The sequence below is a fragment of the Peromyscus leucopus genome, chromosome 8b, assembly GCF_004664715.2.
Source record: "Peromyscus leucopus breed LL Stock chromosome 8b, UCI_PerLeu_2.1, whole genome shotgun sequence".
NCBI classification, from domain to species: domain Eukaryota; kingdom Metazoa; phylum Chordata; class Mammalia; order Rodentia; family Cricetidae; genus Peromyscus; species Peromyscus leucopus.
The window spans coordinates 98,606,184-98,619,335 of NC_051086.1; the positions used below are offsets into that span (position 1 = coordinate 98,606,184).

At 40.3% G+C, this 13,152-nt stretch overlaps 1 protein-coding gene across 15 annotated transcripts in view; it reads right to left on the bottom strand.

Moving 5' to 3' along the window:
- Nucleotides 1–446: 446 nt before the first annotated feature.
- Nucleotides 447–13,152, bottom strand: part of Spag9 (sperm associated antigen 9) — a 133,699-nt gene continuing 120,993 nt past the window's right edge. For 9 of the 15 annotated variants that reach the window (XM_028868915.2, XM_028868913.2, XM_028868911.2 and 6 more), the window contains 4 exons: nucleotides 12,167–12,205; nucleotides 10,844–11,020; nucleotides 7,934–8,083; nucleotides 447–3,852 (listed from right to left, as the gene is read on the bottom strand). In XM_028868915.2, the coding sequence (XP_028724748.1) occupies nucleotides 3,737–3,852; nucleotides 7,934–8,083; nucleotides 10,844–11,020; nucleotides 12,167–12,205 (482 nt within the window). In that variant the 3' untranslated portion in view covers nucleotides 447–3,736. The remainder of the gene's footprint in view (nucleotides 3,853–7,933; nucleotides 8,084–10,843; nucleotides 11,021–12,166; nucleotides 12,206–13,152) is intronic. The other 6 variants (XM_028868917.2, XM_028868916.2, XM_028868914.2 and 3 more) reach the window with 1 other exon arrangement.

A 13,152-nucleotide genomic window follows, 5' to 3' on the forward strand; every position in this document is an offset into this window, starting at 1 on the left:
TCAGCACTCCAGAGTCAGAGGCAGGTGGAACTTGGGGAGGCTGGGTCCAGCCTGTTCTACAGAGTGAGTTTCAGGACAGCCAGGGGTACACAGAGAAACCCTGTCTCAAACAATAAAAACAAAAGCAAAAACAAAACAAAACAAAACAAAACAAAACACCACACTGCAACATGTTTCTGCCCACTGACGGTAATCGGTAATCGACTGCAGGAAGCTGAGTGTAGGTTTTACTCAACACTCCTATCTGTCAACTGAATGCCCTCCTGACCATGTCATCTGTACCATGAGCCACAGACATGTCCCCACTGCTCACTTTTAGACAGTGCCAAAGAACAATCTTGGCTCTCAGAAATGACATTTTATGGGATGTATTATTGGACTTTCTGGTAAAAATGAAGTCTAGAGCCCTAAGAAAGATAAAAACAAAGCACACTGGACCTCACACATGTTTCATATACATATTTATATATATTTCATGTACAAAGTTACATTCTGAACCCCAGGGATTCCATAATAGAAATAAATACTGAAATAACTACATTGCTAATGAGCTTTTTACTCATAGAAATGAAGCCTCGGCCTCTAAGAGACAGCAAATGGGTACTCTAGAACCCAATCTTATTAGGCAAGTAAAGTTCTGATGTCTAAGACAAAAAGAATTTAGGACATAAACAGTTAAAATATATTCAAATATTGAGAAATATAAGACAAAATTATTAATAAAACTTCATTTTTAAGAGAAAGAAAAAGACAATTAGTGTTACAGAATAGCACAACCCTGTTAGAAAAGCATTTATGATTTCAACATTTATTTCCTTCTCTCCCATGTGTCCAAGTGGGACGTCATCAGCCCCTTTCCTAACATGATCAATTAAGAAGAACCCTAAATCTGGTTGAGTCCTTTGGTAATAGTCATAATACTTACTAGGAGATAAATATCCATTTCCATGGCATTTGCAAGACACATTCTTTTTAGGTTAATATGAGGCATTTTGTTTTGTTACAAATGCTGCATGTTAAGTGGTCTCTTCTCAAGCTCATGAGATGAACAATGCTACAGGCTGAGAGTATATTTTAACCTTTCCACTGCACGCACATTCCACCTGAATAGTGACATGCTGCAGCCTCTGTGCTGAAACGTTCTTCTAAGAGATACAACATTACCAGTTTTGATCTACACGAGTTAGAGAAAAATACTCTCACTACAGAGTTTCCAGAAAGCAGTCTCCTTTTGCCTCCTAGAGATTTGAGCCTGCACTCCTAGTGTCAAATTGAGACATACACTGCTGCTCTTTTTATAGACCAGCAATGGCTGCACATCGGTAATTTCATATGGTTCAGCCTCATATATAACCCATATGTAACAAAAAACAAGAACTCAGTACTCTGCCTTCTTCCTCTCAGTTTTTTTTTTTTTTAACATGGGAGACTGCCCAGAGGCATTCAAGCCTCCTTTGCCCTGTGGAGGCTATGGCAATTTATACCCCTTTACTGTTTGTGAGCAGCTTACATCCGGGTATTTCTTCCAAAGATCACCCCCTTGACCAAAATAAACATCACAAGAATATATGTGTTATGGGGGGAAAGAGGAAGAGAAGCAAAATTATAAATATAAGCACAGCCCTTAAAACAAGCTGTACGGGTGCATCTGCTCTCTCCGGTCCTTGAAATAAGTCCACAGGGCCACAGTGATTTGGGATCTTTAGCTAAAATCATCACACACCTACAGTCTGTGAGTGAAGTCAACGTCATTAAGTCTCAAAGAAACAATTATAACCAGGGTAACGATACACTTGCATGTTTCTTCTTTAGCTTCTGGTTTCCTGAGCTACACTGGACCACACAAACATGTAAAGAGCTTCTGAACAACAATGAGGGTGTCTGACTCTGGGACACTTACTTCTTGGGATTAAAATTCCCAGACACATAATGATGTCTCATTATGAATTTATACAACATTTCCAATAAATGTTGATAATGCTTTTTTAAAGTATTTGCCTCAAACAACTCATATTTAAAGTAAAGATATAGCAAACAAGTTATGGAAAAGTGGTCAGCGCTGAAGAAAAATGAGTATGTAGATCAAACAAAATATTATCCTCTATACAGATTTATCAAAACAGGTCTTTTTCTTTTAAAACATACAGGGAGCACAATTTTAGAGTGTGCCCAATGTGCTTATTGATACAAAAGCCTCCTAGGCTCATTAAGCCCCATGTGTTTTAGGATCTAGCCTAATCACGTATATGCAAAAAAATCACTGGTGTACCTTTTTACAGATATCTTTGTGTCACAGTCTGGGGAAAAGTCCCCTGGAACTTAAGAATGTTTTAGACAGTTAGAGACTTGTGTTTGATTTCCTGTCTATGAAGTGATCTGGTCCTTCTAATGACTGGAGGACCTGTTTCCTGTATGGTTTTTTTTTTAAAATAGCACATAAAATTTTGTTAACTTTGCTTGCAGCCATGAGTAAGAAATGGTAAATCATCCATTTTTAGGAAGCTTGCGAGAGGAAAAAAAAACATATAGCATAATGGTTTTTGAAAATTCATAAGGTTATCAGTTAAAATTAGATTTAAACCCACTTTTTCAAATGGACATCGTGAATGAAAAGATTGATGCTGACTTGGCTGGCTTCGCAGCCTTTCCCTTTGAAGGGGGCACTTTGAGCTGACAAGGGTGCCAATGCTGAAGCATTCTCTATACCAAGCAAACGCTGGCTGGTAGTTTTACACAGAACAAAATAAACCAACTTTCCTAATCATTCTGCATTCAGCTAATTAGGTCGAATCCACGGCCACCACAGTGTCCCCTTCTTAACAGGTTAAGAGCAGCCTAGGAACATCTGGCTGACAGGTGCATTTTTTTTCCATAGAAAAAACTGAATCAACTACCACCATCCTCTAGGACAAGGAGTACAAAACACAGCTTCCTCTTAGACTATCCTTCCAGTATTGAAGTGTCCTCTATGCTTCCCAGAATATTTCCTAAACTTCAAATGATACATTTCTTAAATGTCAGTATGAAAATGGGTAAAACTAGTCTAAAAAATGAGAATATTCAGAGAAGGAAGCTTCATAAACTTTAGAGTTCTAATGAGATAGGAACAAGAAATTTTATTTAAATAGTGTAGCCTTAATTTCTTTAATATAAAAACCCCCAAATCTGATGAAAACAAAGTTTTATATACCATATAAACAAGATTTGTCAGAATTGAAAGTGAAAGTTAATGTAATTTACAGTTAGCTTTTAGCCCTCTTGGGACATTTAGATAAATCCTGATAATCCATCTGCCATTAGTGTGTCAATTCTATAATACACTGGGGAAAACTCTATTGTACTTCATGTACAGTTTCATTTATTAAATCTTTTCCATTAGTTCCATTATTAGTGACAGCTAAAAAGTGACCTTATCAATTAAGTGAGTGACATTAGACTGTGGCAGAGCAAACCACATCTGGATTGCTTTCTGTAATTTACCTGTTTGTAGAAAGTAAACATCCTTTGATTTGTTCATGATATACTGAAATTGCCTATTAACACTGGTGCAGTAAACTAGCTCGCTCCTCTGTATTGTTACCATAGGACAGATTTTGTAATATAAAGGTAACAGGGGAAAAAATGCTCACGTATTATGTGGTGAAATGTCTTTCACAAAAAGAGCATTAAATAAGGGGAAGGGAAAAGAAATCATGCAGAAGAGGCAGCCTCCTCATCTCCACCTGTCTCTACGGACTCATTCATTGCCGCACATCACTTGCCACACTATCAGGTGACTCCTTTCTGCTTTGGTGACTGAAGGTTCCAGTGGAAGATCCTCTCCAAGAAGTTCAGATTCTCCACCTTCATCACCTAATGGGTCGTAAGGAAACTGAAGTTAGCTTAAATGCAGAAACTAGAAAATGATGTGAACTGGACTCACAATTAGCCTATGAATAGGACGCACAAAGCTTGTTTGACATCTAGTGTAGAGAACACAGTGCAGCACACCAGTAAAAAGTAAGAGAAGAGTGGGGGGCCAGGGAGATGGCTTAGTGAGTCAAAACCTTTGCCACCACGTGCTGAAGGAGAGAAGTGATTCATGCAAATTGCCCTCTGATCTCCTTATCGTATTCCATAGTGTATGTGCATGCACACACACACAAATACACACTAAATGCAATAATGACAAAAAGGTACCAGAGTCTGAATCTTCACCCACACCATTGCCTGATTTCTGAAATTCCCTTTTCCTTTCACTCATGAAAGCTAGTTCACAATATTATGCTGGACAGTTATCACAATATGTCTGTTCATTAATGATAACAGAAATGGGAGACGTTAAAAGCAAACATATCCAGTTCTGTGTCTCTCCAACATGGACATTCTACTCCTGTTTATTTCAAATTAAGAAAGCATAAATGTGGAGCATACTAACTACAGCCCAGGATGTTGTGCTGATTCTCAGTGACCAGGGGTAAGGTTCTCCAGTTGAGACACTAGGTACCCAACAGGCACTGCTGCTCCTCCCCACAAGCTTGCAGCAGTCAGCTCTAATGTGCAGAGCCAGGTTATTCTGGTACAATCTAGCTGACAACTTGTTTAGTGGGATGATTTCTTCAGCAGAATCCTAAAAATGTGCACACTAAGAAACAAAGATATTCCACTCATGTACTGGGATTCTGCAATGCTCCCATTTGAATTTAGCAGAAGAAAATGGCACCATTGACTAGAAACAGAGGAAGAGAAGTAACTGAATATATGCATTTTTCTATGCAAGCCATTTTCCCTTACCTCCTACCCCCATGACTTTTTCACAGCAATGTCAAAATACAGGGACCACACTCAGGTCAAAAGTCAGTTTCTCCAACTAAATATAACCATATGTTTAAGAAAAAACAAGTTTGACTTTAAAAAAAAAAAAAAGACTTATTTTTATTTTATGTGTATGGGTGTTTTGCCTGCATCTCTGTGCACCATGTGATGTGGTGCTCACAACGGCCAGAAGAGGGCATCAGATCCTGTGGAGTGGAGAAAACCTCCGTGTGGGTGTTGGGAATAAACAAGCGTCCTCTGGAAGAGCAGCCAGGGCTCTTAACCACTGAGCCATTTCTCTAGTCCCAAGTTTGGCTCTTAAATTTAAAAAATTTACAACGAGTCAGGTGTTGTGGAGTATGCCTTTAATCCTGGCATTCTGGAGGCAAAGGTGGGCAAAGCTTCAGTGAATTCTAGGCAGCCTGGTCTAGCCAGTCAATTGCAAGCCAGCATGTCTACACACGGAAGCCTCATTTCAGAACACAAAACAGCAGCAGCAGGGGCAGGCTACAAGGGTGAAGACAGTGGCTCAGGCCAAGGCCTCTGGGCTCTTGCCTCCTGAGCTGTTCGGAAGACTCAATGTTTTGTCCCCAGGGTCCCTATACTGAAGCCCTTACTGCTTCGATACATTCCTTACTGTTAAAACATTACAAAAAATGAGTAAGAACAGCACAAGATTAAATAAATTCAAGGTGTTTCTGTTGTTATTGTTTTGGCTTTTTGAGACCGTGATTCACTTTGTACCCCTAATCTCCTAGAACTCACTATGCAGCCCAGGCTCTACCTGTCTCTGCCCCCCAGGGTGCCGATATTAAAGGGGTGTGCTACCATATTTCACTTTTCAAATCAACATATTCATTATTAAAATACAAGTGCATTTTCCAGGCTGGATTACTAGAGCTATTGCCAAACCTGGTTAAGCAATTTTTATGCTATTTTCAGATTCTGCTATGGAAAGCATTTAGTGGAGGTGGAAAACTGCAGAGATTTGACTAGAATATTCTTTAGTATGATTTCAACTGCCACACTACACTCTAAGAAAAAGCTACAAAAATCACCCTAGCTAAGGAGAGTCCCTACAATTCCTTTCCATAAACATTTCTGTGCCAGTAGTCAATTACTCGAAATGCTTTGAAACTCTGTGTTCTTGCTGGCACCAATCTCTAAACTTGACACTGATACACCCCACAGTGCACCAAGAATCTTTGGCATTACATGTTCTGGTTTAAATTGACCACATGTGGCACACTGTCACTGACAAGACACTACATTTTCTACTCTGATAGACATCTTTATTGCATTCTCTACAAACATTTAATAGCTTATGTTTAAGAAATCATTAAATTACTAGGACTTTTACTAGACTAGTGTGTTTCTTCGTAGTGAACAAACATCTATTTGTACAGCACTCTTTTCCTCCCTGTCTTTGGGCTGCTTCCATTTAGATAATGCTCTGAGTGAACACAGGACTCACTCCTCACACCCACTACCTAACGATTCCACATTACGCTGCTTCTGCCTCTGCTATTATCAGCTGACTCAGATGTCCACTTTTTCTAACTCATTTCTGTATCTCTTGTCTTAAATCTAAATACCTTCTACCCAAATCTAACCACATCAATCCTCCATTTCAGGTCCTGCAATTCTCCTTTGCTGGAAAGACAAGCACAAACTTTAGTTGGTGTGGTGGTCTGATGAAAACAGCCCCCCCCAGATTCATAGGGAGTAATATTAGAGGTGTGGCCTTGTTGGAGGAAATCTGTCACAGGGGATGGGCTCTGAGGTTTCAGATGCTCAAGCAGACCCAGTGGCTTATTTTCTCTGCCCCTCGGCTCCTTGTCCAGCAGTACCACACTTGCCCATGTGCCATCATGCTCTCTGCCATGATAACAATGGACTAAACTAAACTCTAAGACAGCCCCAATTAAGTGCTTTCCTTTATAAGAGTTGCCATGGTCATGGTGCCTCTTCACAGCAATAGAAACCCTAAGATATTTAGGAAAATATTTTCCTTTTTCCTTTTTTCTGTCTAAACACCCACAAGTATATACAGTATGAAAGTCTTCCATAACTCATCTCATCTTCCTTTCTAGAGAAAATTGTACTCTGCTCTCATATTTCTAAAAAATTTTCTTCAGCTAAGATGGTCTCACTTTTCTAACTCTTTAGTAAGCTGGGGATATGACATGCTCAGTGTGAAAGCATTTGTCTAACATGTACAAAGTCCTGGTTTCAACACCCAACACTGAAAAAACAAACCAACCCTGCACAACAAGCAAATGAAACAAAATTACCTCAGTTAAGCCATTTTTTTTAAAAGCCAGGCCCCCTAATCCTCACCCTCACCATTTCCTGTCCTAGTGCAATCCTTCAGGTTCCCACTATCTGTTACAGACTTACTTCAGGCATTGTTTCTTCTCTACCTTATCTTCCCACCATGGGAAGAACCAACACCTCTTCACCAGAGCATTTACAACATTTGTAACTTGTTAACAACCTTAGCTCTGTATTGTTCTATAAAACAGAATTCTATCAGAATGAAGCGGCCGGGGTGGCGCACGACTTTAATCCTAAAGTGTTTGGGAGGCAGAGGCAGGTGGATTCTGTGAGTTTGAGGCCAGCCTGGTCTACATGAGCGAGTTCTAGGACAGCATAATAAAGAGTCCTTGTCTCAAAAGACCAAAACAAAACTATTAAAAGGGGACTAGTGACTAATTTGTTTCCACATCTTAAGTTTAAGGTTGATAGGCACAAGGTGAGAAAGTGAACAGATAAAATAATTTGGACATAAACAATGTTTTATGAAGTATTTTTATTTCTTCATTTTGTAGGTGAGAAAACATGTCCTGGAAGAGTGGATAGTTTGCTAAAGGCCTTATGATTACAATTCTTTAGCTCTTCACATAAACCTTAATATATAACCATTTGTAATTTAAATGCTCTTTCAAATGAATACTTTTGGTATGAAAGAAACACACACACATATGTATAGACAGAAAAACATGCAAAATCCTTCTTCAAGTAAAATATTCAAAGAGAACTTAGAAGTCATTATCAGAGTGATTTCTTATTCACTGTGGGTGAAAGCCCAACTCACAGAGCACAGTGGAAACTGATGTCCCCAGAACTCAAGACTTACCCATCCTGAAGTCAATGTAGCCTTCTCCCCCACTGATGACAAGCATAGACTTCAAGGGCGTCTGGCTACTGGGTTCCTGTGCAGATGACCCTGCTTTGTCGGCTGTTAGATCTGCTCCGCTACTGCCACTTTGTGGGCTAACGACCTGACCTATTTTATACAAAAACAGAAGAGTGAATATTACTTATCACACATGCTGGTAGGGGATGTTACTTTTTTCCTTTACCTTTTCAAAGTTAAATAAATGACATGGTTGACTCATCCTGTCACTGCAGCACTAGGAAGGGTGTGGCAGGATAGTCATGAGTTCAAGGCCAGTGTAGGCTAAAGAAATCTTGATTCAATAAAGTTAAGCTGTATAATGTCCTGATTGCCTTTAATCTAAGGACTTAGGAAGCAGAGGCAGCCTGCTCAATGTAGTTTGAGGCTTTCCAAGGATGCAGTGAAACCCAGCCTCAAAGAAGTTAAATAAATGAAAAGGTAAATATTTCTTTACTTCTCTTTCTGTCTCTTTCTCCTTAGTACACAGTACCAAGATATTAGGAACACTGAGGCTTTACATTGCCAGAAAACCATTACATGAAGTGTTTAAGAGCCTAACTTAAAAATCTTGAGTAAAGCAATTTCCTAGTAACCAGGAATAGATGATCTTCAAAGTCCAGTGTGAGACACACGAACAGCAAGGTGGATGTTAGTGACCTGCTCCAAACTCTAGTGTTCAACTTTCTGATCTGAGGGGCAATAGAAAGTTTCCCTCCTAAAGGTAAACATTTGTATTTAAGAGAGAAAAATCTTCATTTAAGCCTAGGAATTGGCATATTTGTGGTGGTTTGAATGAGAAATGTTGCTTATAGGCTCAGGTATTTGAACACATGGTTCCAATTAGTGGCACTGTTTGGGAAGGTGGGATAGCCTTGTTAGAGAAAGTACATCACTAGGGGCAGGAGAGTTCATAGCGTGGCTCTACTTTTAGTTTGCTCTCTGCCTCAGGGCTGCAGCATGGTGACTCATGCCTTTACTCCTAATACCCATGAGGCAGATAGGAAGATCTGTGAGTTCAAGGCAGCCTGTTCTACAGAGCTGCAGGACAGCTAGGACTACACAGAGAAACCCCATCTCAAGAGAGAGGGGGGAGAGAGAGAAGTTGTGATTTCTCAGCTTTCTGCTGTTACACTGTCCCTACTGTTACGGTCCCCAACCCTCCAGAACTCTTTCTGTAAGTTGTTTTGGTCGTGGTAATTCTATTACAGCAACAGACAAGTAATATAATATTCATAATATTTTAAATCTTTCATAGTTAAGAAAATGATGTCTTATTTTTAACTTAGAGTATGCAAATAAAATTGCTGCTAATTGTGCCATTTGTTCTAAAGTTCAAATTCTAAGGCAGAATCTTTCAGTGTGACATGGCAGAAGAGAGAGAAACCTTTACACATTCTTCACACTATGAACAACTGAACAGTCTCCAAGACATTCCTCTTAAAGAGCTTTGACTGTGGAGCTCAGAAGCAGAGTGCTTGCCTAGCATGTCCGATCCCCAGAATTGTGGGCGGTGTGTGCATGTGTGTGAGAGAGAAGGATAAAGAAAGCTTTGACTGTGAGATACTTTTTTCCTTTTCAGAATCTGCTGTCCTTCGGACAAATCTAGATCACATGCCTCTAGGAACTAGCAGGACTCAGGACTAAGTCATATGATGTGATATACTATAAATTTAAATTTTTAATTGAGGGGTTGGGGATTTAGCTCAGTGGTAGAGCGCTTGCTAGGCAAGGCCCTGGGTTTGGTCCTCAGCTCCAGAAAAAAAAAAATTAATTGAAAATGGGTGGGGTGCTGGGTGGTCATGGGGTAGGTAGTATGATGGATCTCTGTAGGGTTTCATTAGTGCATTACTCAAGCTTACTCTGGAAGCCATCAACTCTTCTAGAAACAATTTCTACAGTAGAGACTGCAATAGAAGGAGAAGCATTTATAAAGAAGTTAATACAACTTCATCCTTAGAGCTAATTGGCTAATTAGTAACAATATTACTAATTCCACTTTTAGATTTATACTCCAGAAGAAAAGTTTTCTACATATGCAATAAGAAGGTTCAATGTTGGGGGACGGGATGGCTCAGTAGGTTAAGTGCCTGATGCACAACTGAAGACTTGTGCTTAGATCTCCAGTCTCCAGCACGTACATGAAAAACCTGGGCAAGGTAGGCATGTATAATACTGACTGGTGCTGGGCATGCAGGTGCATATGTGTAGGTAGTGTGTGTGTGTGTGTGTGTGTGTGTGTGTGTGTGTGTGTGTAGACAGGTGATCCCTAGAGCTCACTGACCAGCTAGTCTAGTTAATTAGTGAGTTCTGGACTTAATGAGGGACTCTCAAAAACATGATGGAGAACAATCAAGGAAGGCACCTGACCCTGACCTCAGCCCTCACACACAGGCATGCATTCCCATGTGCATATATATCACACACACACACACACACAGAGTCCACTGTGGGCCTGGTACGGTGATGCACATCTGTAATTCCTGTACTTAGGAGGCTGCATTAGGAGTATTGAGAGCTCAAAGGCAACCTGGCCTACATAGTGAGTTCCAAGCCAGTCTCTGTTACATAGGGTGACTGTGGTGTTTCAGGCTGGCCTCAAACTTACTATGTAGCCAAGGATGACTTTGACTAATACACTGTCACAAAATATTACCATTGATTTTCAAAAGTAAGCAATACTCACAAAATATCTGCTTTAGGGACTAGGGGAAGAGATTGCAAAATAACTCCACTCTATCACATCTCCATTATAGAACTTCCTTATGTACTGTACTGATAATCCTAGTAATTTAGTGTTTGGAAGGGTGGTGAAACACCAGGAAGACAGACGCAGTCACGTGGATCCTTCAACAGAATCATCTAACTCACCTGGGACTGCCACAAAGAATTTCACAGCATCTCGGTGCCCGTGGAAGCAAAGCTGTGCATGTGCCATTGAACAGTAGGGTATAAATGTCCCTGGAGTCACTTTATCACTGTTTTCATCACCATATACACGGATTACACTCCCAGGACGATTACCTGGAGCCCCTGAGGTTTTATTTGCTGTAACAAAAAAACCAAATACCAAGCATTTTCCTCTAGAAAACAGTACTGATGCCAAGAGGTTACTGGTTAATCCTTAGGATATTATCTAAGAGCTACAGCCAGTTGAGATACGTAAGTGCAGCAACGCCAGCTCAAGGCAAAGCTGGGAAGAGATACAGCATGCTAGTTATTTTTAAGTACCTCAGTAATGGAAGAGGGGATTTTGCCAGTCTAGCAATAACTAAGCTGTTATTAATATGAGGGAAACCCTCATAGTAAACAAAGCAGAATTGAATTGTAGTTAAATCTGTTTAGTTTTGCTTTCTAGTCCTTATTAAAGGAAACTAAGCATTATAGACTAAAGTACATAGGAATGTTCTTAAATAAGATATTTTTTGGTTTTTCGAGACAGGGTTTCTTTGTGTAGTTTTGGTGCCTGTCCTGGATCTCGCTCTGTAGACAAGGCTGGGCTGGCCTCAAACTCACAGAGATCCACCTGGCTCTGCCTCCTGAGTGCTGGGATTAAAGGCGTGCGCCACCACTGCCTGCCTCCCCCGCCCTTTTTTTTCAGAGCTGAGGACTGAACCCAGGGCCTTGTGCTTGCTAGGCAAGCGCTCTACCACTGAGCTAAATCCCCAACCCCTGCCCGGCTCTTAAATAAGATCTTTATAGTTCATCTTCTGATTTTTCCCCATGGTAAGAGGTGGGAAAGTTTTGCTTAAAAGAACCCAAGCATCACCATAAGGAAGCTTGCATTTATGCCAGGCTGACAAGTTTGCTGAATTCTTATAGAATGGCCAGACTTACAAAATACCCCTGCTTCCATGGGTAAGTGAATGAAAGAAACATGATTGGTAACAAGAGTAAATAATGTAGATTAATGACAGTTTTAAGAGATGTTTCATGTTTTTATTGGAAGGAAAACCAAGTCTGAAAGAAAGTTTAGCTGCAACAAAAGATGATCGATAGACTAAGCTGCTGAGCAGTTGGTGGCTACGTAACAAACGTTTAAAGTAAAAACAGAAGAGAACAGAACGCCTGCGGCAATGCAGTGACTGCGAGTGGGGACACTGAACGACATTCAAGAGGGTGCTCGAGAGAGGAGACAGCCTCACAGTGGCTCCAAGAGGCCACAGAAGAGTTGGGTTCCGGATCTGCACTTACCCCTCAGCCCCAGTAAACGTCCCTGGTGGAGGATTACAGCTAAAGTGAGAAAGGAGGAAAGGGGACATGGGGAGGTGCACGACAGGAAGGAGAAGGTTACTGTGAGCGGCCACTCAGCCTCCTCTATGTGGCCCTCCCAAATTATGACAACTGGCAGAGCACCAAATAATGTAATGTCCTCCCAAGGCCTCTACAAATGTCTCTGCTCAAAAACGATGATCTATTATTTTATGAAGCCATTCCAGTGAAATGGAAAATTGACGTGGAATACATACTAAAATTCTCTCTCAGTCTACCCAAAAGAAACCACCTTTAAATAATTAGGCTAAAATGCAACTCTCTTTTAAGGAGAGAAGGTAATCCAAACATCTTGTCTTAGGTTTTAAGAAGTGGTCTGAACATGTAGAGCTGTAGGTAACTGCACAAAAACATGAAGAGGTTGAGAACATAGATTCTTCAAGGGCTCCAAATCCACCTTCTGGTATTCTTTCTTCCCTTCTGCTCAACAAGGGAATTTACTAACTTATTTGATGGACTGAAGGCGTTTGCTTCCCCCAAACTATTCCTTGTCTGTGCATTTGGCAACACAAAACCACTTAATGGATGACCAGTGCAATGGAATATCATGAAGAACATACAAAGTACATTCCTTCCAAACAGACAGCCTGTCCTCAGTATGAGAAAAGGCTCAGAGATCTCCTGAGACTTCTCCCACAAGTTTTTTTTTTTTTTTTTTTTTAAATAAATCTCAAATACAACAAAAGGGATAGCTGTAACTATTAGCCAGAGTGAGCTAAACTATGATGAATGAAATGTAGTGCTTCTGAATACTGGTATAATAAAGCTGAAGAGAAATGACATTTTATTTCAAAGATGAAATAGGGCTGTGACTCCTGAATTGAGAAAAAGAGCTTCCAGAGTGAGACCACTGAAATATGGACACTGATCAAGATTCTTACCAGCTGATTCTGTAGTTTATAAACTGA